Source organism: Bos javanicus, chromosome 18, assembly GCF_032452875.1.
Source record: "Bos javanicus breed banteng chromosome 18, ARS-OSU_banteng_1.0, whole genome shotgun sequence".
Lineage (NCBI taxonomy): Eukaryota > Metazoa > Chordata > Mammalia > Artiodactyla > Bovidae > Bos > Bos javanicus.
In genome coordinates this window covers 65,457,585-65,485,571 of record NC_083885.1, presented here as the reverse complement: position 1 = coordinate 65,485,571, position 27,987 = coordinate 65,457,585, and the positions used below count along the sequence as shown (strand labels likewise).

Sequence of the window (27,987 nt, the reverse complement as noted above, 5' to 3'; positions counted from 1 at the left end):
GGGAGTGGGGGGGGAGGCGGGGGGGACTTTTTTTCTTGGGGCTTCCAGAGTGGGGCGCAATTGCTCAAGGCGTATGCACTACATTACCCAGAAGATTTTACGCTGAGGCCTTCAGCCAATGAAAATCCAAAGGCGATGCATTTCCTAGAGGCGGAACATCCGGTAGTGGGACTTCCGGTGTTTCGGTGGCTGACATTTTGGTCGCTGCTGAGACTGTGGAGCTAGGCAGAAACTCCCGAGTGTGCTGTTGGAGAGGGAGATGAGGGGCTGAGGCGTAGTTGGAAGCTTTGTTCGTACTACGCAGGGTTGCAGACGTCGCCGTAGGCCGAGAATAACCGTGCCGAGTCCGACTCGGTTGTTCGAGTGTTGTCGCTCCGCCCACAGGCTACGATGGCGGCGGCTGCGCTGTCGGCCCCACATCAGGTAAACGCTTCGTGCTCCGGGTTCTCCCCTGCCCATTTCCTTACTGAAATACTGATGCCCAGAGTTAGAAGCCTGCTCAGGTCGCTTTATCTCAGGCCCCTGGTTCAGAACCTGCAGGCCTTCGGAGGTGGTGTCTTTATTTCTGAAGACAAGTGTAATGTGCGGGAGAGGCTTGGATGCAGCTGAAGCAGGATCGTTGGAATCTATAGTCCATCCTGTTTCTGTGAGGAGCTAAGTTTGAGGCCAGGCTGCAGCTCGAGTACTAGGTGAGAAGTTGTACTGTACCTTTCTTCTTAGGGCCTTGGGAGCCGTGGAGCTTTGAGCAAAGGAAGGGCACGATCTAGTCGAGCTTTTAAAAGTTCTCCAAAGACTGTTCAGTGGAAGAAAAGTCTGTAGCGGGTGATGAGTACTTTGAGCAGAGGGAAGTTGCGGCTTTTTCACGGTAGCATCTGGTAAACACGGAGGAGAGGTTAGCCAGTCAGCTGAGGCTCCCTGGCCCTGGTACCAGGCAGTGGCCCTGGCATGTCCTGAGTCCCTGGAGCACGGCCCTGGTCACTCTCCTCCGTGGCCTTCGTGTTCCCGCAGATTCCCAGGGCTGCAGAAGCACTTTTAGTAAATGGAAGTTGTTCCAGTCCCTCACTTGTTATCACTCCCAGGCGCTAATTCTCTGTATTTGAGTAAGGTCTTGGGGGCTCTTTACCTGCCATCCTACCAGTTTTTTGGTTTGGGGACCTTGGGAACCCCATGCCTGGGTTATTGAGTGCAGGCCTGTTCTATGGAGGAAGTATGGCACATTACTCCTGGAACCCGTGTCAGTCCATGGAAGTGCTTTGAGGTGAAGCTGAGCTGGTTTAGGTAAGTGCAGGTCTCCTTATTTTCTGGTGGGAATAAGCAGCAGGGAAGAGCAGGATTTCAGCTTCAGATGACTGCCTGTGTATTCTGGGGGCAATGGAAAGTTCAGATCAGAGGAGGGAGATGTGCTTCCCGTTGTTTCTAGGGGGTTACATCTTACTGGGCTGGGAGATATGTGGCAAAATAGATGGTGGCTTTTCAGGAGTGAGACTGTTCATGGTTTTATTTGTTCGTGTTATACCAGGGCAGTGTGACCTTTGAGGATGTGGCCATGTACTTCTCCTGGGAGGAATGGTGTCTTCTTGATGAGGCTCAGATACAGCTGTACCTGGATGTCATGCTGGAGAACTTTGCGCTTGTATGCATGCTGGGTAAGGCCTGCACACCCACCTCTATCCTCTGAGCCAGGCTCTCTTTCTCCTTTCCCCCAAGAACAGCTCTTTACTCCTCACATCACTGCTTTCTGCAAGTGCTGAGTTATGTGCTGTGGTTAGTGTGTCTATGGAGAGTGCATCCCTACTCCTTAGTGCCGAACACCTGTAGTCCCAGATTACAGCTGAGGATTCAGGGTCAGTGGTCTTTTTGTTTTGTATTTAATTTTATTGAATTATTGTTGATTTACAATTTTGATTCCTGTTGTACATTAGATTCTGCTAGTTATCCATTTTAAATACAGCGGTACATGTCAGTCACAAACTCTCTAACTATCCATGCCCTTCTCCTTTCCCTTCTGGCAACAGCAAGTTCATTGTCTAAATCCTTGAGTCTGGTTCTGTTTCCTAAATAAGTGTGTATGTATCAGTTTCTTGTTTTTTTTTTTAATTTCATTTAAGCGATATTATATTTATCTTTCTTGCCTGAGGTCCTTTCTCAGTGACCTGGTTTAAAGAAGCCCTTCCCCAACACATACACACATTAGGCACTCTCTGGGATGTTATCCTGTTCCTAAAAGCACCTTTGAGGTGTCCTGGTTTGTTTGCTTACATGTTTATGATCTACCAAGAGTGCTTTTATACCTGCTTCACAGCTGTGTTCACAGCCTGGGAAAGAGTGCCTACTGTATAGAAGGTGCTCAATGTAATCCGGCACATTAACTGGTTGAATCGCTTTTCCAGTAAAGAGAAATATGATGTTTCTTCCCACAGAATACTTTGTTTTGGTTGGTTTGAATCTATTCTAGTTTTCCTAAGTTTTTATTTTGTAATGGGTTATAGCCGATTAACAATGTTTGATAGTTTCAGGTGAACAGGGAAAGGACTGGGCCATCCACGTACAGGTATCTGTTATCCCCCAAACTTCCCTCCCATCCGGGCTGCCTCATAACATTGAGCAGAGTTCCATGTGCTGTATAGTAGGCCCTCGTTGGTTATTTATTTTAAATACAGGAGTGTGCACATGTCCACCCCAAATGCCCTAACTGTCCCTTCTTCTAGTCCTTCCTCCTGGCAGCCATTCTCTGACTCTCTTTCTGTTTTGCAACTTCATTTGTATCGTTTCTTTTTAGATTCTCCATATAAGGTGTGTCATAACTATTTCTCCTTCTCTTTCTGACTTAACTTCTCTCAGTATTGACAATCTCTAGGTCCATCCATGTTGTTGCAAATGGCATTATTTCATTTGTTTTAGTGGCTGAGAACTATTCCATGGTATATAAGCACCACATCTTCTTCATCTATTCATCTGTCGACAGACATTTAGGTTGCTTCCATTTCTTGGCTATTGTAAACATTACTGCAAGGAATATTGGGGTGCATGTATCCCAAACTATGTTTTTCTCTGTAGACATGCCCAGGAATGGGATGGGTGGATCATAAGGTAACTCTTATTTCTCTTGTTTTAAGAGCCTCTGTAGTGTTTTCCATAGTGGCTGTACCAATTTACGTTCTCACCCACAGTGTAAGGGGTTTCCTTTTTCTCCGCATCCTCTCCCAAATCTGTTATTTGTAGACTTTAAAAAAATTAGTTAATTGATTTACTTATTTTAATTTTGGCTACCCTGGGTCTTCGTTGCTTTGCTGGGTCTTTTCTCTAGTTGTGGAGAGAGGGGTCTCCTCTCTAGTTGAGGTGTCTTCTCTTGTTGCGGACCATGGGCTGTAGCCCCGCAGGCTTCAGTAGTTGCGGCTTGTGGGCTCTAGAGCACAGAGCTAGTAGTTGTGGTGCACAGGCCTAGTTGCTCCGTGGCACGTGGGATTTTCCTGGATCATGGATTGAACCAGTATCCCTTGTATTGCAAGGTGGATTCTTAACCACTGGACTATAAGGAAAAACCATATTTGTGGACATTTACTGATGGCCGTTCTGTCCGGTATGATGTGGTACCTCATTGTATAATAGTTTTGGTTTGCATTTCTGTGATGATTAGTGATGATGGGTACCTTTTCATGTGCCTATTGGCCATCTGAATTTTTTTTTCTTTGGAGAAATGTCTAAAAAACCCAACCCAGAAGAAAGGTCTTTTGGGTTGTTTTTTTTTTTGTTATCAATTGTACTCCTCTTTATATATTTTGGAAATTAAGCCCTTGTTAGTCACATTATTTGCAGTAGTTTGTCTTTTTGTTTTGTTGTGCTGTGCAAAAGCCTTTGTTTGATTTTGTTGTTGATCACTCAGTTCAGTTCAGTTCAGTCGCTCAGTCGTGTCCGACTCTTTGCGACCCCATGAATCGCAGCACGCCAGGCCTCCCTGTCCATCACCAACTCCCGGAGTTCACTCAGACTCACGTCCATCGAGTCAGTGATGCCATCCAGCTATCTCATCCTCTGTCGTCCCCTTCTCCTCCTGCCCCCAATCCCTCCCAGCATCAGAGTCTTTTCCAATGAGTCAACTCTTCGCATGAGGTGACTGGAGTTTCAGCTTTAGCATCATTCCTTCCAAAGAAATCCCAGGGCTGATCTCCTTCAGAATGGACTGGTTGGATCTCCTTGCAGTCCAAGGGACTCTCAAGAGTCTTCTCCAACAGCACAGTTCAGAAGCATCAATTCTTCAGCACTCAGACTTCTTCACAGTCTAACTCTCACATCCATACATAACCACAGGAAAAACCATAGCCTTGACCAGACGGACCTTTGTTGATCATTCAGTCGTGTCCAATTGTTTGCGACCCTATGAACTGCATGCTAGGCTTCCCTGTCCTTCACCATCTCCTGGAGTTTGCTTATGTCCAGTGACTTAATGGTACCATCCAACCATCTCATCCTCTGTTACTCTCTTCTCCTCCTGCCCTCATTCTTTCTCAGGATCAGGGTCTTTTCCAGTGAGTTGGCTTTTCGCATCAGGTGGTGAGCGCATTGGAGCTTCAGCTTCAGCATCAGTCCTTCCAATGAATATTCAGGGTTGATTCCTTTTAGGATTGACTAGTTTGATCTTTTTGCTGTCTAAGGGACTCTCAAGAGTCTTCTCCAGTGCCACAGTTTGAAAGCATCAAGTCTTAAGTGCTAAGCCTTCCTTATGGTCCAAGTCTCACATCCATACATGACTGTGGGAACACCCATACATGACTATGTTTGATCAGGTCCCTTTTGTTTTTGCTGATATTTCTCTTGCCTTGAGAAACTGTCAAGGTCAGTAGTCTTCCATCAGCCTGATTTATTTCTCCTTGTTTGCCGTCTTTTTGGCTAAGTGACTTTCCAAGTGAATGGTACCGAAGTTTTACTCCATTCCTATACTTGACATTTTCTTGTGTGTGCCTGACTCTGCAACAGTGTTGTCACTGACATGGTTACTACTGAAACAGACCATGAGATGTTTCTGCAAGATCTTTTTTCAAGGTTCCAATTTCTTTATATCCATGCCAGCATCTGTTATTTTCTGTTCTTTTGTTTTGGTCTCCCCAAGGGGCATGCAGGGTGTTATTCCCCTGAGAAGTGATAGCCAGGGATTGAATATCTGCCACCTGTATTGGCAGTATGCAGTCTTTTTTTTTTTTTTTTAATATTAGGGAATTGGAGGTGTGAGTGCAAGGTTTTTCTATTTGTGTTTTGTTTTTTATTTATAGTATTTATTCATTTGGCTGCCCTGGGTCTTAGTTGTGGCACTTCAGGTCGTCGCTCTTCAGTCTTCGTTGCAGCATGTGGCATCTTTAGTTACAGCATGTGAACTCTTAGTTGTGGTGTGTGGGATCTAGTTCCCTGACCTGGGATGGAACCCGGGGCCTCTGCACTGGGAGCCTAGAGTTTCAGCAACTGGACCACCAGGGAAGTCCTTGTTGTTTTCTTTTCTTTTAATCATTGCCGTCCTAATGGATGTGAAATGGTATATTTTCCCATTCTGGTTACATTCCCTCATGGTGTGCTTATTGGTCATTTGTATATCTTTAAAAAATATCTACCCAAGTCCTTTTTTAATTTGTTAATCTGGTTGGCTTTTTAGTTGTTGTTGAATTACAAATTTATCCATAGATTCTGAATATCAATCCTTTACAATTTATTTATTGGGTTGCGCTGGGTCTTCGTTGCTGTGCACAGGCTTCTCTTTAGGGTGGCTTCTCTTTTGTCACGTGAAAGAGGCTCTCTCAGTCTCCAGTGCACAGGCCTCAGTGGTTGCAGCACCAGGGCGCCAGAGTTGCCATGGGGGCTCTTGGATGTGTGGGCTTCAGTAGTTGTGGCACACAGGCTTATTTACTTACGTGTGGAATCTTCCCAGACCAAGGCGCGAACCTGTGTCCCCTGCATCGGCAGGTGGATTCTTATCCACGGTGCTATCAGAGAAGTCTGATATTAATCCGTTTTTGTATTTGTGTTTTGGAAATGCTTTCTCCCAACCTATGGTTTCTTTTTTACTGTGTTTATAGTGTCCTTTGATGTACAAAACTTTATTTTTTTCTCTTTTCTGCACAGCTTTCTTGAGGTACTATTGACACATGATACTGTATAAGTTAAAGGTTTGCAACCACAATTGTTCCTTTTTATGAGGCCCAGTTTGTCTTGTTTGTTTTTCCTACGAATTCGTAATCTTATCTCCTAAGTTTAGATCTTTGGTATGCTTTGAGTGAATTTTTGTGTATGGTGTTAGATAAGGTTTATTTTCATTGTTGTACATGTGGGTATCCAGTTTTCCTAGCATCGTTTGTTGAGAAGACTGTCTTTATTGAATGGTAATGGTCCTCTTGTTAGTAAGTATTGGATTTTGTATTTGAGGGTTGATGTTTAGACTCATTAGTCTCTGTTTTATTCCGTTAGAATATATATCTGTTTTTATGTCAGTAGCACACTGTTTTGCTTTCTCTAGCTTTGTAAGAATTTCAGATTCATGTGTTGTGGTCCTTAAACTTTGTTCTTTTTAAATAAAATGTTTATTTGTTTAGCTGTGTATTTATTTTGGCTGCGTTGGGTCTTAGTTGCATCATGTGGGATTTTTGCCTCATGTGGAATCTTTTGTTGCAGCATATGGGCTCTTTACTTGTGGATCACAGGTTCAGTAGTTGTGGCTTTTGGGCTTAGTTGTTCCAGGGCATGTGAAATCTTAGTCCCCCAGATAGGAATCTAATCCAAGTCCCCTGCATTGCCAGGAGGATTCTTAACCATTGAACCCCCAGCATTAACATCTGGAAGTTCACAGTTCACGTACTGTTGAAGCCTGGCTTAGAGAATTTTGAGCATTACTTGCTAGCGTGTGAGATGAGTGCATTTGTGTGGTAGTTTGAGCATTCTTTGGCATTGCCTTTCTTTGGGATTGGAATGAAAACTGACCTTTTCCAGTCCTGTGGCCACTGCTGAGTTTTATAAATTTGTTGGCATATTGAATGCAGCACTTTCACAGCATCATCTTTTATGATTTGAAATAGGTCAGCTAGAATTCTGTCGCCTCCACTAGCTTTGTTCGTAGTGATGCTTCCTAAGGCCCACTTGACTTCACATTCCAGGATGTCTGGTTCTAGGTGAGTGATCACACCATCATGGTTATCTGGGTCATGAAAATCTTTTTGTACAGTTCTGTGTTTTCTTGCCACTTCTGTTTAATATCTTCTGCTTCTTTTAGGTTTATACCATTTCTGTCCTTTATTGAGCCCATCTTTGCATGAAATATTCCCTTGGTATCTTTAATTTTCTTGAAGAGATCTCTAGTCTTTCCCATTCTATTGTTTTCCTCTATTTCTTTGCATTGATCACTGAGGAAGGCTTTCTTATCTCTCTGTGCTGTTCTTTGGAATGCTGCATTCAAATAGTTGTCTTTCCTTTTCTCCTTTGCCTTTAGCATCTCTTCTTTTTTCAGCTATTTGTAAGGCCTCCTCAGACAACCATTTTGCTTTTGTACATTTCTTTTTCTTGGGGATGGTCTTGATCACTGCCTCCTGTACAGTGTCACAAACCTCTCTCCATAGTTCATCAGGCACTCTGTCTATCAGATCCAATCCCTTGAATCTATTTGTTACTTCCACTATATAATCATAAGGGATTTGATTTAGGTCATACCTGAATGGTCTAGTGGTTCATTTCCAAGGCAGACCATTCAATATCACAGTAATCCAAGCCTATGCCCCAATCAGTAATGCTGAAGAAGCTGAATTTGAATGGTTCCATGAAGACCTACAAGATCTTCTAGAACTAACACCCAAAAAAGGTGTCCTTTTCATTATAGGGGACTGGAATGCAAAAGTAGGAAGTCAAGAGATATCTGGAGTAACAGGCAAATTTGGCTTTGGAGTACAAAATGAAGCAGGGCAAAGGCTAACAGAGTTTTGCCAAGAGAACGCACTGGTCATAGCAAACACCCTGTTCCAACAATACAAGAGACCACTCTACACATGGACATTACCAGATGGTCAATACTGAAATCAGATTGATTATATTTTCTGCAGCCAAAGATGGAGAAGCTCTATACAGCCAGCAAAAACAAGACCGGGAGCTGACTGTGGCTCAGGTCATGAACTCCTTATTGCCAAATTCAGACTGAAATTGCAGAAAGTAGGGAAAACCACTAGACCATTCAAGTATAACCTAAATCAGTTTATTTATATTCTCTTAATAACTTCCTGGGTATTTGATTGGGATTACATTGAATTGATCTGGAGAAGGAAATGGCAACCCACTCCAGTACCCTTGCCTGGAAAATCCCATGGACGCAGAAGCCTGGTAGGCTACAGTCTGTGGGGTCACAAAGAGTCGGACACGACTGAGTGACTTCACTTTCGCTTTCACTTTCACATTGAATTGATAGGTGAAGGTGGGCATAACTGACATCTTGACAAAAGTGGAATGTGAAATATCTTTGACACTTTTGGAATGTGAAATATCTTTCCATTTATTTAGTTCTTTGATTTCTTCATCAGAGTTTTTATCATTTCCCTCATGTAGATTTGTACGTGTCTTTTAGATTATAACTATTTCTTCCTTTCTCTCTCCATTCTTTCAAGGGGTGTTAATGTACATGGTATTGTGTTTTGGGGGGACTTCTCAGGTGGTGCTAGTGGTAAAGAACCTGCCTGCCAGTGCAGGAGATGTTAGAGATTCTGGGATAATCCCCTGGAGAAGGAAATGGCAGCCCACTCCAGTATTGCCTGGAGAATCCCATGGGCAGACGAGCCTGGCAGTTTATGGCCCATAGGGTAACAAAGAAGTCAGATACGACTGAAGTAACTTAGCACATTGTGTTTTTAATTTCAAACTTCACTTGTTTATTGTTGATGTATAGGAAAGTAATAATTGACTTTTGTATACTATTCTTGTATCCTGAAACCTTGCTGTAATTGCTTTTGAATTCCAGGATTTGTGTGTGTGTGTGTGTGTGTGTGTGTGTGTGTTTTGTTTTTATATAGCTGGTTATGCCATCTGAGAATGAAGGCAGTATTATTCTTTCACTCCTTATCAGTATAACTTTTATATAACTCTGTTTTCTCAGTGCATTAGTATGACTTACAAAGTCATACTTGAATTCTTCATCTTAGTAGGAAGGTTTTTAGTTTTTGTCTAGGAAGTATGATGATACCAGTAGGGTTTCATTTTGATTGTGAAGTTAAAGAAGTTTTCTATTTTTAGATAGCTAGGAGAGGGAGATTTTGATCATGAATGGGTATTGGATTTGGCCAGATCCTTTGTTTTTTTGTTTTTTTTTTTTTTTGCATCCCTTGATGAGATCATGTATTGGTGGGTGCTTTTGTTTGTTTTTTGGACATGCCACAGCTTGCAGTGTCTTAGTTCCCTGACTGGGGATTGAACCCCAGCTGAAGCAGTGACAGTGCTGAGTCCTAAGCACTAGACTACTAGGGAATTCCTGCATGTTCATATTTAAAGTGGGGTTTTTGGAGGGAATATGTACTTGACTCCTCTTTCTGAATTCACTCTGATAATATCTTTTTTCATTGGTGTATTGAGACTATCAATGTTTAATATAGTCATATAGTTAAATAAATATCTAATGAAGTTGTTACCATTTTCTACCATTGCCTTTCTTCTTTTTCCTATGTTTGTTGTCCAGTCTTTTTCATTTGTTAATGGAGAATTTTGCATGATTGCATCTTCTCTTCTCTGTTAGCGTATCGTGCATACTTTTTTCCTTTCATTTTTCTTTAATGTAATTGCGCTGGAGTTTGCACTATGTATTTACATCTGATTGTAGTCCACTTTCATATGACCCTGTATGGCTCCCTTGGTAGTTTGAATGCTTTATAGTTTTAAAAAATTCCTAACTGCTTTCTCTGCTCCATTTTATAATTGTTCTCATTTGTTTTAATGTTATGTAAACATACATATATGGGTGTTTTAAGAAAATGCGTAATGGGGTACACAGTTGCTGTTGTTCTTTAGAATACATATGTATGGGAAGCAGCTATATGAAAAGATGCTCAGTATCATAAATGGTTGGGAAAATGCAAATCAGAAGCACAATGGGATACCACCTCATACATGTTACAATGTCTGTTATAAAAAGGACAAAAAAATAAATGTTGGTAAACTGGTAGAGAAAACGGACGCCTTGTGCACTGTTGGTAAAAGCAAAAGTGTTAGTCACTCAGTCAGGTCTGACTCTGCGACACCATGGACTGTAGCCCTCCAGGCTCCTCTACCCATGGAATCCTCCAGGCCCGACTGCTGGAGTGGGCAGCCTTTCCATTCTCCAGGGGCTCTTCCCAACCCTGGAGTTAAACCCGGGTCTCCTGCATTGCAGGCAGATTCTTTACTTTCTGTGGGTAGGAATGTACTTTATTGCAACCACTGTAGTAAAGATTATGGAGACTGATTACAGAATTAAAAAAGGAACTTACATATCGTCCATCAAGTCCACCTTTGTGTATTTATGCAGAGGGAGTAAAATCATCGTTTCAAAAAGGTATCTGTGCCTTATGTCTATTGTAGCTTATTTACAATATTCAAGAGATGGAAACAACCTAAGTGTCCATTGATAGATGAGTGGATAACAAAAATGAAATATATATGGGATATTATTCAGTATTATATAACCATAAAAAAGATGCCTGTATTGCCATTTGCAGTAGCATAAATTGACCTGGAGAGCATTATGCTAAGTGAAATAAATCAGGGAAAGACAAATCCAGTTGTCCCACTGTGTCCACTGAGGATTGGATCCAGGATCCTCTAAATATACTGAAGTCTAGAGGCCCGTAGTCAGTCCTCTGATTCTGAAGTTTTCCCATTTGTGGATTCATCCAGCTACACAGAGCATATAATTCTGTGTGTATTTATTGAAAAGTGTTCCTGTAAAAGTGGACCCAAGCATTCAGAACTCAGGTTGTTCCACATTTACCTGTACTGGATGGTTATGCTTACATGTTGAATCTTTAAAACAATAACACCAACACCAAACAGATACAGACAAAGGATTAGTGACTGCTAGACCAGAGCAAGGTGGGCAGATAAAATGAATGAAAAATGTCAGAAGTTACACACTTCTAATTATGAGGTGAGTAAGTCCTGGGGATGTAAGGCATAGCATAGTGACTCTAATTAACATGACTGTGTTGAATATTTAGAAAGTTCCCAAAGAGGGCATCCCTGGTGGTCTCCTGGTTAAGAATCCACCTGGCAATGCAGGAGACGGGGGTTTGATCCCTGGTACAGCATTGCTGCACACGTGCTGTGGAGCAACTAAGCCCGTGTGCAGCAGTTACTGAGTCTGCCTGTTGCAACTACTGAAGCATTCCTGCCTTAGAGCTTGTGCTCTGCCACAGAAGAAACTATTGCAATAAGAAGCCCATCCAACACAACTAGAGACTAGCCCCTGCTTGCCGAAACTAGAGAAAGCCTGAGACCAGCAACAACCACCAAGTGATCATAAAAGGGTAAATAAATAAAAAGAAAATATCAAAAGAGTAGATCTTAAAAGTGCTCATCACAAGAAAAAAAAATCACAGATTTTCTGAGGCTTGGAGATCTGCTTCCTTACAGTGTCACAGGTTGAGGAGATGTGTTCCTGGTAAAAGCCATTGACAGAGGAGTGAATTGTAGAAGACGCCTTTCTCCGTGGGCCACATCCAGTCCTTCTGTCCTGCGCTTGGTGAGAGCAGCTGCTTCTCAGTTTTATCCCAACTCCATTTCCTGAACACAGTCCTGTAGAGTGATTCTTTCATGTGTCAGATATAGAATTGTGATGGTGTTCCCTTCCTCCAGTAAAGTCAACGTGAACTTCACTGTCACTTCTTTGTTTTCAGGTACTTGGCGTGGAGTTCAGGATGAGGAGACACCTTCTGAACAGAGCGAATCTGTAGAAGGAGTGTCAGATTAGGACTCCCAGGGCAGGTTTGTCTCCTGAGAAGGTCCAGCTTTGTAAGATGTGCATCCCAGTTTTGAGAGACATTTTGCACTTGGCTGAAGAGCAAGGAACAAATAGTGGGCAGAAAGCATACACATGTGGGTCATGTGGGAAACAGTTCTATTTCACTGCAAACATTCAGCAGCAGCAGAAGCAGCACATTGGAGAGAACCCCTTATGCTGTATCATGGAGAGACCCTCATTTTTGAAGAACTGTACAGTTCTTGCATCAGGGAATCTCTCTACCTTCATGGAACTTGGGAATGAATTCATGGCAAATATGGGAGCTCAGCCATAGGCCACTAATACCAGGAAGAAACTGAACAATAGTAAGGAATGTGAAGCTATTTTTCACAGTGGGAAAAGTCATCAGAGCTGGGGAGAAGGCAAGATATCCTCCAGCCACACAGACATATTTGTTCAGGATGGGCGAGTCCTCACTAGTGAAGGGTTTTGTAAGTTCAATACATGTGAGAAAGGCAGCACCCAAAGAAATACCCTCATTCATCATCAGAAAGTTCATGCTAGAGAAAGGCGTTATGAATGCAGCCATTGTGGAAAATTGTTTAGCCACAAATCCCGTTTCCTAGCACATCAGAGATTTAACTGTGGAGGGATGCTTTATGACTGCAGTGAATGTGGAAAATCCTTTAGCCAAAGGAAATACCTCATTGCCCATAGAAAAATCCACACTGGAGAAAAGCCTTATGAGTGCGAGGAATGTAATAAATCTTTTATCCAAAAGTGGAACTTAATGGAACATCAGAGAGTTCACACTGGAGAAAAGCCTTATCAGTGCAACCAACGTGGAAAATTTTTTGCCCGCAAATCCGATTTCCTTGCACATGAAAGACTTCACACTGGAGAAAACCCTTATGAGTGCAGCAAATGTGGCAAAGCTCTTACTACTAGCTCTGGTCTCTATTATCATCTGAGAGTTCACACTGGAGAAAGGCCTTATGAGTGCAGTGAATGTGGAAAGTCATTCACTACTTGGTCCATCCTTTCTAATCATCGGAGAGTTCACAGTGGAGAAAGACCTTTCGAGTGCAGTTCCTGTGGGAAATTCTTTAGCCGGAATGAACAGCTAAGTGCGCATATGAATGTTCACACTGGAGAAAAGCCTTATGAGTGCAATAAATGTGGGAAGTCTTTTACAAGTAGATCGAACCTTTGTAATCACTGGAGAGTTCACAATGAAGTAAGGGATTTTGAAGGCAGTGAATGTGGGGAATTCTTTCGCCAAAAGGCACGTCTCAATGCCCATAAGAAGTTTCATGCTGGAGAACAGGCTTATGAGTGTAATAAATGTGAGAAATCTTTAACTGCTAGGCTGAACCACCAGTGTCCCCAGAGAGTTGACACTGGAGAAAAGCCTTTTAATTGCAATGAATGTGGAAAATGTTTTACTAGTAGCTCGAGCCTTTTTCGTCATCAGAGAGTTCACAGTGGAGAAAGGCCTTATGAATGCAATGAATGGGGGAAATCTTTTATTGCTAGGTTGAGCCTTGGTGATCATCAGAGAGTTCACACGGGAGAAAGGCCCTATAAGTGCAGTGAATGTGGAAAACGTTTTACTAGTAGTTTGAGCCTTCTTCGTCATCAGAGTTCACAGTGGAGAAAGGCCTTATGAGTGCAGTGAATGTGGGAAATCTTTTGTTGCTGTGAATGGCCTCTGGTATCATCAGAGAGTTCACAGTGGAGAACAACCTTATGAGTGCAGTGAATGTGGGAAATCTTTTACTGCTGGGTGGAGCCTTCGTGATCATCAGAGAGTTCACACTGGAGAAAGGCCTTATAAGTACAGTGAATGTGGCCAGTCTTTTACTAGTCAAACCAGTCTCTGTGATCATCACAAACTTCACACTGGAGAAAGGCCTTTTGTGTGCAGTGAATGTGGGAAAGCCTTTAAGCAAAGGCAGCTCCTCCGCACACATTGGAAAATCCACCCTGGAGAAGAGCCTTATGAGTGCAAGGAATGCGGTAAATCTTTCAACCGAAGTTGCTGCTTGATTAAACATCAGCGAGGTCACACTGAAGAAAGGGCTTTATAAATACTGCAAGTATGGCTGGCAATGATGTCAAAGAAGTTTGAGGTGGTGACAGAGTGGGCAGAACCTATGAAGCAAATGGACCCTTTCCTAGAGCAGAAACTGAGGCACAGAGATGCCGTGTCATCTGTTTATGGTCCCCGTTGAAGGGATAAGGATCTGAGATTGAATGCCACGTTGCCTGGTTCAGGCATTTGGAGAATCTGGTGACCTCATTCCTCCCCTGCTCTATGCATGCCCACCAGGTTTGAGGACTGAAAGAACACCTTGTCCATCCTGACACTTCTGCTCCCTCTGCCCCCACCCCATGAGCTGTGCTTACATCCCAACCCATGCTGATGGTCAGGATTATCTTTTCTTTGGAATCAGCATTGATTACTTTTCTGTGGATGACTCCATTTATCTACCCATCCAAACCAATGCTATGACTCAGTTTTTATCATTGTCCTTTGAGAAAGAAGAGCTGTCCAGCTCAGAGAGGCAGAGGGATTTCCACAGGAGCTCACTACTGCCACACCTTTCATGAGAGTGGTTACACTGCACATGTCCACTGGCTTTTCTTTTGCCGCTCAGAGCAGGGACTCCAGTTCCCATATCCTGACCATGAGCTCTGCATACCTGACAGCTCCATCACCACAAGGGGATGCAGCCTCATTTCCATGTGTGCACATCTCCCACTAACACCCTCCCACTTGGGAAGTTCTTCACAGAAGAGCAGCGCTAAGCTAGGGACTCTGGACCAACTCATTGGCATTTCCCCAGATCTGACACTGGCCTCACCGCTCTCTGCAGTGATTGGTTTCCCAAGTCCTGTTCATCATCTTTACATACCCACCTCAAGATGTCCCTGTTCCCATTACGTGGTTGACCTGCTAACTGTTTTGGGCAGTGTGAGGGACACTGAAGGCCTGAGAATGTCCAGTGTGGCCCTCACATGGTGTAGTCTCTAAAGCTCTTCTTCCTTTACCCCTTTACTCATCTCCTCACTTTTCCTTCTACCCTTCCAGAAACATGTTACCTAGCAAAATAATGATTATTTATTAGTGTGAGTTTGTCCTCACTTTCTGAGACCCACACTTGATCAACCTGGCTTTAAAACTAACAGGAATGCAAGGTGACCCCTCCCACGAAGACCAAAACCTCTGTATTAAAGAATTGTGATGATTTTAATTACATTTTTCTCAGATTATTTATTTACTTAACTGTGCCATGTGGCATGTGGGATCTTAGTTCCCCCAACCAGCAATCTAAATGTCTTGTGATGTGGACACGGGGAGTCCTAGCCACTGGACTGCTGGTGATTCTCTTTTTCAGGATTCTTGATGTTTTTGTTTTTCACATGTCTGTCTTTTACCTGTGTGTCTTGTTTCATTAGATTTCTATTCGTACTTTTGCCAACTTCTGTTTTGTGAGATTAGGCTATTTTCTCTTATTTTGACATTAGGAAAGCAAGGAAATAACAAAGACGTGTTAGATTTCACTCATTCATGAATGTGAGTGGCTTTTTTTCCTGCATGGAATTATAATCCAGAATACTGAAAGTTTGTGTTCTCTATTTTTATACAATGTATAATATAATGGCCTTATACATGATACATGTTTTGGATAAGTTTCTTTTATTAATATATGTTACCTTCAGATATAATTACACAGTAAATCAATCCCTGTTTTGTAGTGCTTGCCAATTTCCCTGGTGAAAATATTCACACCATTACCAGTGTCAAATTGTGAACGTAATGTCACTGAAATGGAGTTGGGAAGCATTGCCTGTAACCCACCATTGTATGCTTTGCCCCTTACAGGCCCAGTAGCTGCAAAATGTTTTAGGAGTGTACCTAGTAAACCATAGTACAGTGATTACGAATACATTTTTCTAATTTGTTTGAAAAATCACTTACTGGTTGTATAGTTGACTTAAATTTTGTATATGTACATTTAAACATTTTTGTGTACATCCTTAAAATCAGTTTCCTTCTGCCATGTTAAATTCATCTTCAACATTATAGTTACTGATAAAGGGCCTACTCTACTCTAGTAATCACTGTTTTCAAATATATATGTAAATGGAATGACTGTTGGGCCCTTCCTGTATATTATCATCATTTATCATAATTACACACATTTTTATTTGTGTATCATGATTTACCTAGTCATTTTTAAGTTTTGTAATCGCAGGTTTCACATCTTTTCGCATCATACATAACTTCTTAGAATGCTTTTCAAAAATAAACCTTTTCGTAATGCCAGCAATGTATTACACGAGAATGTATTCTAAGTATCAGTGTTTATCCGCACAACCTGGGGGCAGTGTAACAAAAGGTCGAATGCTCACACCTTTGATGCAGCCTGGATCTGCTAACTCATGTACCATAGCACAAAGGATGTGGGACAGAAGGGAGACCTTGCTGGGGAAATACAGTGGGACGTGCTGACCCCGCACAGCAGGTGTGGGTACAGAATTCACAAGCGGTGAATTTTTGGTTAGCCAGGCATGTGATACTGATGCTCAAAATTGTGGTGTGTGGACCAGACACAGTCACACTGTTCTCATAGATCCCTTATGATCAGGTAAGTGCAGACGGGATTAGAAAGACAATCTCCCACGTCACTTCAGGTTTGATGCACTGATTGTGTTCAGATTAGGGACAGAGTCACAATTGTGTTACCAGCTAGAGATTCACATCTGTGAGCAGCTTTGTTTAGCAGAGAACTTCGGTTTGGGTTTTTGAAGCTTTATGGGAGGTGTCGTCATTCCTTGAGCCCTTAGCACTTGGACTAAAGTTTGTCAAGGTTCAGTCCCCAGAAGATGTGGGTAAGTTCTTGCTGATTATCTTGCTAAATAGCAATCATTTGGTGATTTATATTTTTCTGGTGGGTAGGAGGAGCAGTGGGGTGATGGGTGAGGGGATTAGGAGGAAGAGCCTTGGAGACAGGGAGAGGTCCACTTTGGACATTCCTAGTCTTTCAAGTGGGGAGAAGACAGTGGCAGCCCACTCCAGTACTCTTGCCTGGAAAATCCCATGGACGGAGGAGCCTGGTGGGCTGCAATCCATGGGGTTGCTAGGAGTCGGACATGACTGAGCGACTTCACTTTCACCTTTCACTTTCATGCATTGGAGGAGGAAATGGCAACCCACTCCAGTGTTCTTGCCTGGAGAATCCCAGGGACGGGGGAGCCTGATGGGTTGCCATCTATGGGGTTGCACAGAGTCGGACACGACTGAAGCAACTTAGCAGCAGCAGCAGTCTTTCAAGGTCCCTCACAGTGCTCAGAATAGTGACCGGGACAGTTTGGGCAAGATGTATCCTGAATTGGGTTCATGAAAAAGATGGGCAGAACCTTGGAAAGAAATCACTGCATACTGCATGTGGTGGAGGCCATTGTCACATCTGGGGTGACACTGAAGACCATGGGTGGCTTGCTGGTTTGGTGCCCCTGTTACTTTGCACAGCATCACAAAAGGGAACGTGTTTGCAAGGAGATATGAACCGGGGAAGGTGGAGCTGGAGGCCCAGTGAAGATGTAGACACCAGAGTAGGTAGTTCATGGTTGTGACACAGTTGATGGTGTGCATATTAGGAAGTGCAGAAGAGAAGCCAGTGCATCTGTTTGGTGTAGTGTAAGCACTCGTCAAAGGCCTGGCAGCTGTGTGTCCTTGTGGAAGCTATTCAGCTGAGATGCAGACCCGTCCCTCCACAAATTTGAAGAATAATTACAGATTCTGAGCCCAGGGAAGTTTGCATAGATAAATGGGATCATTCACATTAAAATTATGAGTGTTTGTTCCCACTGAAAAGGTGTGTCCATTAGCATGGGGCTGTGGTATGACTAGGGCTGTTGTGGGGAGGGAGACAGGACATGTATGTGGTGTTCTTTGAGTCTCCAGTTGGATAGGGTGGACATGGGGTACAGAGACAAGACTTCAGTAAATGTGAAGAAATTATGATCTAAAGATTGGAACAGTCACTAGCTGAGGCCAGGGCAAGAAGGTAGTCCTTGACTGATTAGGCCTTATGATAAAGATGAAAAATCAGCCGCGTGAGTAGGTATAGTTGAATCGGACTGGTTGGGCAGGCGATGTTCAGCGAGCAAGAGAACAGCCATTCACTGTGGCCGGATTACACATCGGTGTTTCTCAGTGAGTTGGGCACAGACTCTGCAGGCAAGAGAGCCTTTTCTGGATGTACAAAAGCAGTGTTTTCCCTCTTGCTCACCTGCACTAGGCGTGCCCAGTGTCTCCCTTCCAGATACCCAGTCAGGGTGCTTTTTTTTTTTTTTTTTTTTTAAGGCAAGGCTTTGTTGGGACTTAAGCTGCAGCACCAGAGAATAAAAACATGTAACAGGTTCCTTTGCTTGGTCTCAGAGGGGCCCTTTCTGACATTTTTATTGTCCTTGAGCAAAGCTTGCAAAATGAATTCAAACTTTTTTTTTCCTTCTTTTTTTTGACTGGGAGAAGGGGCTTGCTGCATCGTATTTCCTGGAATACCCATTGAACCCAGCCGCATGGCAGCCGCAAACATAGTAAATCCTAGTCACTGAACCACCAGGGAGTTCCCCCAAATAGCTACCACTTCAGGCTGTATGCATTTCAAGAGCAATTGTTCAGTCTCTAAGTGGTGTCAAAGTTTTTGACCCCATGGACTGCGGCATGCCAGGCTTTCCTGTCCTTCACCATCTCCTGGAGCTTGCTCAAACTCATGTCCATCAAGTCGGTGATGCTATCCAACCATCTCATCCTCTGTCATCTCCTGCTTTCAGTCTTTCTCAGCATCAGGAATCTTTTCCAGTGAGTTGACTTTTCGCATAAGGTGGCCAAAGTATTGGAGCTTCAGCTTCAGTATCAGTCCTTCCAGTGAATACTCAGGGTTGATTTCAAGATCAATAGGATAATGTTTGTTTGCTTCCAATTACCAGCGGCGGATGTCAGCTTGGGTTGGCTTTAAGGAATGAGGCCATGTGCAGACACTTCAGTGGTCAATAGCATTAGAGACAAATGGTCTTAAGCCCTTCCTCTGGTCCAGAATCTTCTACCCGCCTAAGAAGGATGAAGCCCTTCCCCCACACAGGCAGTTTCTCAGTGCTCCTCCCCTCAGCAGTTTAGCTTTTCTTGTTGGTCTTCTAGTGTGGGGTGCCATTTCTTGAGACCATGACACTACATTTTCCAGAAGACCATGTGTTATGACGGCGTTCAACCAATGAAAATGCAGAGTCTGGACATTCCTTGGAGGCCAAGTATCCGCAGTAGACGTCTGGTCTCTTCTTGGCAGGCGTTTTGATTGCTGTAGAGATTGTGGAACTGGTTGGAAGTCTTTGTGTCTCATGTTCGTGCATGTCTGCTGTAGAGTAAAGTGACTCGGTTACATGTATATATATTCTTTTTCTTTTCTTTTCCCTTATGGTGCGTCAGAAGATACACAATATAGTTCTCTGTGCTATAGAGTAGGACCTTGTGCTTTATTCATCCCATATATACTAGTTTGCACTCCCAATCTTTCCCTTGCTCAGCTGTCTCCCACTTGGAAATCTAAGTCTATTCTCTGTGTCTGTGAGTCTGTTTCTTAGATGTATTCATTTATGTGATATTTTAGATTCCATATATAAATGAAACATGGTATTTTTCTTTCTATTTCTGACTTGCTTTACTTAGGATGATGATGTCTTAAGTCCATGCATGTTGCAGCAAACGGCATTATGTAATTGTTTTTTATGAACTCAATAATGTTCTATCGCATACATGTACCCTATTGTCTTTATGCCTTCATCTGTTAATGGATATTTAGGTTATTTCCATGTTTTGGCTTTGAAATTTTTTCTTCCTGTTTTTTCTGCAGTTTTATAATGTCTGTTGATGTACAAAAGTTTTTTAGTTTTTTCTTTTTTTCCTCCAACTTTCTTGAGGTTCAGTTGACACATTATATGATGTAATTTAAGGTATAAAGTGGTAATTGTTCTTTTTTTTTTCAAGTCCAGTTTGTCTATTTTTTATTTTGTCGATTTTGCCTTTATTGTCATAGGCAAGAATTTATGGCTGAATCCAACATTTTGAAAGTTTTCCCTTTTTTTTCCCATAAGAATTTTGTAATTTTAGCTCTTACATTTTAGTCTTTGATATATTTAGAATGCCTTTTTGTATATGGTATAAGACTCTTAACTTCATTCTTGTATATGTGGCTATCCGGTTTTTCCAACATTATTTGGTAAAAAGCCTCTCTTTATTGAATGGTAATGGTCTTACTGTCAGTAATTATTGGATCATATATATGAGGGTTGATATTTACAATCTGAAGTCTCCATTCTATTTCATTGGAGTGGATATATGTCTTTATGCTATTAGCATGCTGTTTTGGTTACTATAACTTTGTAATATGGTGTGAAATAAGCCTTAGGTGCCTTTCATGAATCCCACTTGGTCATGATGTATAATCATGTTTATATAGTTTTCAAATCAATTTACTGACGCTTTGTGGTTTGCATTTATGTTCATCAGAGATACTAGCGTATACTTTTTCTTTACGTTTTTGGTTTGGTATTAGAGTAATGTTGGCCTCACAGAATTAGATAGGAAGCAGTCTCTCTGCTGCTGTCTTCTGAAAGGAGTTGTAGAGAATTGTATCTTCCTGAAATGTTTGTCATATTTCACCAGTTAACCAATCTGGGCCAATTACATTCTGTTTTGGAAGGTTATTCCTTATTGATTCAGTTACATTAACAGGTGTATACATATTTAGATTGTGAATTGTTGTGTGGGTTGTGATAGACTGTATATTTCAAAAAATTAATCTATTTCATTTATATTATCACATTTATGGTCTTGGAAATGCCCATATATTTCATTATGCGTTTAATGTGCATTGTCTCTGTAGTGGTTTTCCTCTTTGTTTTTTTCATTCTTTCTTCTTCTTTTTTTGGCTGTGCTTCGAGGCATGTGAAATCTTCATTTCCAAAGCAGGGATCAAACTGTCCCCTGGAGTGGAAGTACAGAGGCTTTACCACTGGAACACTGAGGAAGTCCTCTTTTATTTTTGATACTAATAATTTATGCCCTGTCTTGTTTTTGTGATTAACCTGACTAGAATCTTTTTTATTTTATTGGTCATTTTAAGGAACCAACTTTGGCTTTGTTGATTTTTATCTTGATTTTTAAAAATTATTTCTTCCTTTGGATTTTATTTTCTCTTTTTCTAGTTTCCTAAAGTGATTGCTTTTAGATCTTAATTCTTTCTAACATATACATTCAGTGCTATAAATTGCCCTGTAACCACTGCTTTCACCATATGCATATTATTTTGAGAAGTGCTGTGTTTATTTCAAGATACTTAAAATCTTACCTTGAGATTTCTTCTTTGATCCATGTTTTCTTTGGGTTGTTTAATTTCTTCTCATTGTGCGATTTGCCAGTTATCTTTCTGTAACTGGTTCTAGTGTAATTCCACCATACTCTGAGAACAAACATTTTCTGATTTCTGTTGTTTCAGACTTGTTAAGGTGTGGTTTTTTGGCCCATGGTGTGCTCGTCTTGTAAATTTTCCATGTCAGCTTAAGGTTATTCTGCTGTTGGATGGAGTAGACCAGTAGTCTGTAGAAGTCCATATATCCAGTTGGCTGTGCTGGGTCTTCATTGCTGTGCAGGCTTTCCTCTAGTTGCAGCAGGAGGGGGTACTCTCTAGCTGTGATGCACGGCCTTCTCATTGCGGTGGCTTTTCTTGTTCAGAGTACAGGCTCTCAAGTGTTCAGGCTTCAGGAGTTGTGGCTCCTAGGCTCTAGAACACAGGCTGTGTAGTTGTGGCACACGGACTTAGTTGCACTGTGGCACGTGGGATCTTCCCACACCAGGGATTGAACCTGTGTCTCCTGAGCTGGCTGATGGATTCTTTACCACTGAGCCACCAGGGAAGCCTCTGGTAGATATTAATATAGTTAATAGTACTTTTTATTGTTTTGAGTTCTGTTAATCTCTATCGTTTTTCTTTAATGCATAATCAGGTTTTATTTAAAATGCATTTTGTTGTTTTAAATTTCATTTACTTAAAGATTTATTTTGGCTGTTTGGTCTTCTTTGTGGTGTACAGGCTCTGGAGTGTGCAGAGTTAGTAGTTGCGGAATGTGGGCTTAGTTGCTCCGTGGCATGTGGGATTTTAGGTTCCTGACCATGGATTGAAACAGTGTCCCCTGAATTGCAACGCTGATTCTTTACCACTGGACCCCCAGGGGAGTCCTAAAGCGGGTTTCTTAGACAACATATGGTTGAGTCCTGTTTCTGAATCCACCCTGATAATCTCTCCTTTAATTGGTACACTGAGACTATCAATATTTAGTATATTGATATAGTTTGATAAATACTTAACATGTTTGTTACCATTTTCTAAAATTGCCCTTGTTCTGCATTCCTGTGTTAGTCTACCACTCCTTCTTTTTTGGTGTTAATTGAGCATTTTGTATGATTTTATTATCTCTCCTTTGTTAGCTTACCAGCTATATTTGCTTCCCTCCATTTTTAAATTTAGTGGTTCTAAATTTGTGTTATGTATTAACAACTGATTTAAGATCACTTCCATATAATCCTATATGATTTCATGGGTAGTTTGAATAAATATATATTTGTGTCTTGTGGAATCTTAGTTCCCCTACCAGGGATCGAACCTGGGCTTCTGGCAGTGAAAAATGTGGGATTGTAACCACTGGGCCACCAGGGAATTCCTATGTAATTTAAAAATATCCTGAGGTGAGGTTCCATGGTTGCCTACTGGATAGGATTCCATTTTTTCGCTACTGTGGACCAGTTCACCCCAGCTGTTATCTGTTAGATATGAAAAGATATTTTTCGAAAGGAGACATGCTAATGGGAACCTTGTACATAAAAAAATGCTCAATATTACAAATGGTAGGGGAAATGCAAGTCAAAATGACAGATAACTACATCATACGTTATAATGTCTGTTATGAAAAACACAAGAAATAATGTTGGTAAAGATGTGGTGAAAAGGAACCCCTTGTGCATTTCGTGTTGATCCTTTGTTAAAATTCCAATCTCTCTGCTTATATTTTCCTTCTAGTTTCAATGCTGTCTGCCCTATCCATTAGTAGACATTAATTAGCTTATTAATCATAATTGTTTAAAATTATCAACATGATCATTCCAGTATATCTGTAGTATTTGATTGTAGTTTTGAAGCTTTGTCTCTTCAAGCTCTGTTTTATGGGACACTGCAGAGCTTCAGTAGGCTCAATAGTTGCAAAAGAGTTATATCAGTTAGATTCTGCCAGAGCAGTTATGTTTATGTGGGGAGATGAAGTCTTAAAAAGTTTGTACTCCATCCACCATACATCCTTTCCTCTGGTTCCAATAGAGATTATTTATTCATTTACTCATTTTAACTTCTTATTTTATATTATAGTTTGGTTGATTTATAACGTTGTGTTAGTTTCAGGACTTTTTTTTTAGTATTTAAAGATTATTTAAATGTTTTATTTGTAGTATTTGATGTCATGTATTGTGTACTGAGTTCCTCTGAGCCACTTTTACTGTTCTTTTGTCCTAACTCTGTTAGGACTTGCATCATTTTGACTCTTGTAACTGGGAATGGAGAGTCCTTGGGCCTTATGGAATGGACATGACTCTGGTCTCTGCAAAAGAGCTTGGAGATTCTCTGGGCCCAGATGAATGTCAGGTGGGGAGGGACTTGTTATAGGTCTTTGTTCGTCATACCAGGAACATATGACTTCCATCATTTGACTAGTGTTGTGGTGCTATTGCCAGTGGCTACAAATGACTTCTCTTGTCTTTCTCTATTCTTGACATTCTGCCAACTTGTCATTTCTACTACTTTACATTCTTAGTCTGACTCCAGCCTAGGATTCATCTCCTACCACCTGTGTAAACCTCATGTGGTCTTCACATTGTTTTCCCTCTGTTACTTGGTGGCAAAATTGTTTATGTCCTCAAACATGCATGTATGCTTTACTGTTTGTTGAACTCCAGCTGCATGTTGCAGCCAGATTTTCAGTGGCATGGATGAACAGTATACTTCTCCACAGTGTCACAGGTCACCAGAGGATGTAGTCCTGGTAAACCCATTGAGAGAGGAGTGCCTTTCACCTTGGGTCACATCCAATCCTTGTGTCCTGGACATGGAGTGAGCACCTGCTTCCTCAGTTTGACCCCGGCTTCATATGCTGGACGTGATTCCATGGACCTGTGTACGCTTTCTGCTCCCAGCTTGTCCCCACTGCTTCTTTCATGTGGCAAATATACAGTTGTCGTGATATCATTCCCTCCAATAAAGTCAACCAGAACTTCACCATCACTTGTTTGTTTTCAGGTTCTTGGCGTGGAGTCCAGGATAAAGAGACACCATCTGAAGAAATCAAACCTGCAGGGGTGTTACAGTTTTGCACTCCCAGGGCAGGTTTGTCTCCTGAGAAGACCCAACCCTGTGCGATGTGCATCCCAGTCTTGAGAGACATTTTGCACTTGGCTGAAGAGCAAGGAACAAATGGGGAGCAGAAAGCATACACATGTGCGGCCTGTGGGAAGGAGTTCTATTTCACTGCTAACATTCAGCAGCACCAGAAGCAGCACGTTAGAGAGAATCCTTTCCTATGTAATACTGAGCGACCCTCATTTTTAAAGACCTGCACAGTTCACTCAGCAGGGAATTTCTCTACCTACATGGAGATTGGGAATGACTTCATGGCCAGCATGGGAGTTCAGCCACAGGCCACTAATACTGGGAAGAAACTGAACAACAGTACCGAGTGTGAGGTTGTTTTTCACAGTGGAGAAAGTCATCACAGTTTGGGAGAAGGTCAGATAGTTTCCAGCCACACAGACATTCTTGTAGAGCATGAGAGAGTCCTCATTAGTGAGGCAGTTTGTGAGGTAAACAAATGTGAGAAAGCTGGCACCCAAAGAAGTAACCTCATTCAGCATGTGCAAGTTCACACTGGAGAAAAGTCTTACCAATGCAGCCGATGTGAAGAATTTTTTAGCCACAAATCCCAAATCCTTTCACATCAGAGCTTTAATTGTGGAGGAATGCTTTATGACTGCAGTGAATGTGGGAAATCCTTTAGCCGAAGGAAATACCTCATTTCCCATAGGAGAATCCACACTGGAGAAAAACCTTATGAGTGCAAGGAATGTAATAAATCCTTCAGACGAAAGGGGAACTTAATTGAACATCAGAGAGTTCACACTAGAGAAAAACCTTATCAGTGCAAACAGTGTGGAAAATTTTTTGCCCGCAAATCCATTTTCCTTGCACATGAAAGAATTCACACTGGAGAAAACCCTTATGAGTGCAACAAATGTGGGAAAGCTCTTACTACTATCTCTAGTTTCTATTATCATCTGAGAGTTCACACGGGAGAACGGCCTTATGAGTGCAATGAATGTGGGAAATCTTTCACTACTTTGTCAACTCTTTCTAATCATCAGAGAGTTCACAGTGGAGAAAGACCTTTTAAGTGTAGTGAATGTGAAAAATTCTTTAGCCGAAAGGAACATCTCAGTGCCCATATGAATGTTCACACTGGAGAAAAGCCTTATGAGTGCAATAAATGTGGGAAATCTTTTACGAGTAGGTCAAACCTTTGTAATCATTGGAGAGTTCACATTGGAGAAAGGCCTTTTAAGTGCAGTGAATGTGGGAAATGTTTTACTAGTAGCTCAAGCTTTCTTCGTCATCAGCGAGTTCACACTGGAGAAAGGCCTTACGAATGCAGTGAATGTGGAAAATCTTTTGTTGCTTCGAGTGGCCTCCGGTATCATCAGAGAGTTCACAATGGAGAAAGACCTTATGAGTGCAGTGAATGTGGGAAAAATTTTACTGCTAGGTCGACCCTTCGTGATCATCAAAGAGTTCACACTGGAGAAAAGCCTTATAAGTGCAGTGAATGTGGTAAGTATTTTACTAGTAGGTCGAGCCTTCTACGTCATCAGAGAGTTCACACAGAAGAAAGGCCTTATGAGTGCAGTCAATGTGGGCGATCTTTTACTACTCAGACATACCTCTATGATCATCACAGAGTTCACATTGGAAAAGGCCTATGAGTGCAATGAATGTTGGGAAAACCTTTAAGAAAAGACAGTTCCTCCTCATCCATTGGAAAATCCACATTGGATAAAAGCCTTTTGAGTGCAAGGAATGTGTTAAATCTTTCATCTGTTGGTGCCAGTTGATTAAACAACAGAATTCACACTAGAGAAAGGGCTTTGTGAATATTGCAAATATTGCTGACAGTGATGTTGAAGAAGTTTGAGGTGGTAACAGAGCATGAAGAACCTGTGCAGCAAATGGACTCTTTCTGAAGAGTAAACTGAGGCACAGAGACTGTATCATCTGTTTGTGATCTCCTTGGAATGGATAGGCATCTGGGATTCAATGCCAGGTTGCCAGGTTTAGGATTTAGGGAATCTGATCACTTCTCTCCTGCTCCCCACCCTCTTCTGCCCCCCAACACACCAGGTTTGAAGACTGAAAGAACACTTTGTCCATTGTGACCCCCCACCCTAGGAGCCCAGCTTATACCCCAGCCTCATGCTGATTGGACAGGATTGTCTTCTCTGCCATCCAGCATTGATGCCTTACATGTGAATGACCACATTATCTACCCAACTAAACCAATGCTTTGGTTCAATAATTATTATTTCCATTTGTGAAAGAAGGGGTGTCTAGTTCAGAGATTTAGAGGGACTTACACAGGAGCTCACTACTGCCACACCTTTCATGAGAGTAGTTGCTCTACGCTGCAAATGCTTCTCTTCTGCCCCTTAGAGCAGGGACTCCATTTCCTGTGTCCTGACCATGAGCTACACAGACCTGAAGCCTGGATTAACCCCAGGGACTCCAGCTTCATTTCCACCCATGCACATCTTTCACTAACAACCTCCCACTTGGAAGTTTCTCAGGGACAGCGGCATTAAGCCAGGGACTCTGGACTGGCTGATTGGTATTGCCCTAGGTTTGGAACTGGCTCTACCACCATAAGCAGTGATTGGTTTCCAAGGTTCTGTCTACCTTTATGTAGCCACCTCAAGATGTCCTTGTTGCCCTGTTATATGATTGACCACTCGTTGTTCTGGGCAGTGGGAAAGACACTGAAGGCCTGAGAATGTCCAGTGTGTTCCTCACATGGCGTGGTCTCCAAGATTCTTCTTCCTTTACCCCTTTACCCATATTCTCACTTTTCCTCCCACCCCTCCAGAAAAATGTAGCTCAGAAGAATAATGGTTGTTTATTAGTATGAACTTGCCCTCCCTCCCTGATAGCCTAACTTAAAAACTAGCCCTGAATGCAGACTGACCTCTTCCATGAAGACTAAAACCTCTGTGTAAAAAAATCATTATGATTTTAGTTGCCTTTTTTTCTCAGGACTTTTCTTCCCCTTCACTGTGCCATGTGGCTGTGGGATCTTAGTTTCCCTGTCCAGGAATCTAAAATGTGCCCTATGATATGGACATATGGAATCTTAGCCACTAGACTGCTGGGGAATTCCCTTTCACTGGATTCTTAATGTTAATTTTTGTTTTTCATGTGTCTGTTTTTCGCCTGTGTGTTCTATTTGGGAAATTTTCTATTCATATTTTGGCCTACTTTTGTTTTCTGAGATTTGTGTGTTCTCTTTTTTTGACAAGAAGGAAAGCAAAGAAACATCAAAGACATCTGTTAGATTTCACTCATTCAGCAATAATGTGTGTGACTTTTTTTCTGCATGGAATCGTAATTCATAGTACTGAAAGTATATGTTCTAAAAGTTTATACTGTGGGTAATATAATGGCCACATGCATTATACATGTTTTCAATAAATCTGTTTTATTCACATTTGTTACCTTAGTCTTAAGGCCAGACATTTAATTGCACAGTAAATCAAGCCCTGTTTTGTAGTGTTTGCCAGTTTCTTTGGTGTTAATATTCCCATCCTTGCCAGTGTCAAATCGTGAACATAATGTCACTGA

The 27,987-nt window shown here is 41.8% G+C and overlaps 2 protein-coding genes across 4 annotated transcripts in view; both read left to right on the top strand.

Annotated features, from left to right (window-relative positions):
• Positions 1–27,987, top strand: part of LOC133229775 (uncharacterized) — a 425,664-nt gene that overhangs the window by 218,485 nt on the left and 179,192 nt on the right. The window lies entirely within an intron of this gene.
• Positions 49–27,851, top strand: LOC133231178 (zinc finger protein OZF-like). 3 transcript variants are annotated; one of them, XM_061389474.1, is made up of 3 exons: positions 49–423; positions 1,520–1,646; positions 11,877–16,097. In XM_061389474.1, the coding sequence occupies exons 1-3, from the start codon at positions 391–393 to the stop codon at positions 11,948–11,950; spliced, it is 234 nt and encodes a 77-aa protein (XP_061245458.1). In that variant the 5' UTR covers positions 49–390; the 3' UTR covers positions 11,951–16,097. The 3 variants fall into 3 exon arrangements, with proteins under 3 accessions (XP_061245458.1, XP_061245456.1, XP_061245457.1); XM_061389472.1 differs by lacking the exon at positions 11,877–16,097 and adding an exon at positions 24,349–27,851 and having other exon boundaries at positions 76–423; XM_061389473.1 differs by lacking the exons at positions 1,520–1,646; positions 11,877–16,097 and adding an exon at positions 24,349–27,851 and having other exon boundaries at positions 342–423.

Excerpts from the sequence above, each read along its gene's own strand:
- LOC133231178 (XM_061389472.1), top strand. The coding sequence starts at position 391 with ATGGCGGCGGCTGCGCTGTCGGCCCCACATCAG. Across the intron at positions 424-1,519 it reads CGCTGTCGGCCCCACATCAG|GGCAGTGTGACCTTTGAGGA; the intron begins GTAAACGCTTCG and ends GTGTTATACCAG. Across the intron at positions 1,647-24,348 it reads TGCGCTTGTATGCATGCTGG|GTTCTTGGCGTGGAGTCCAG; the intron begins GTAAGGCCTGCA and ends GTTTGTTTTCAG.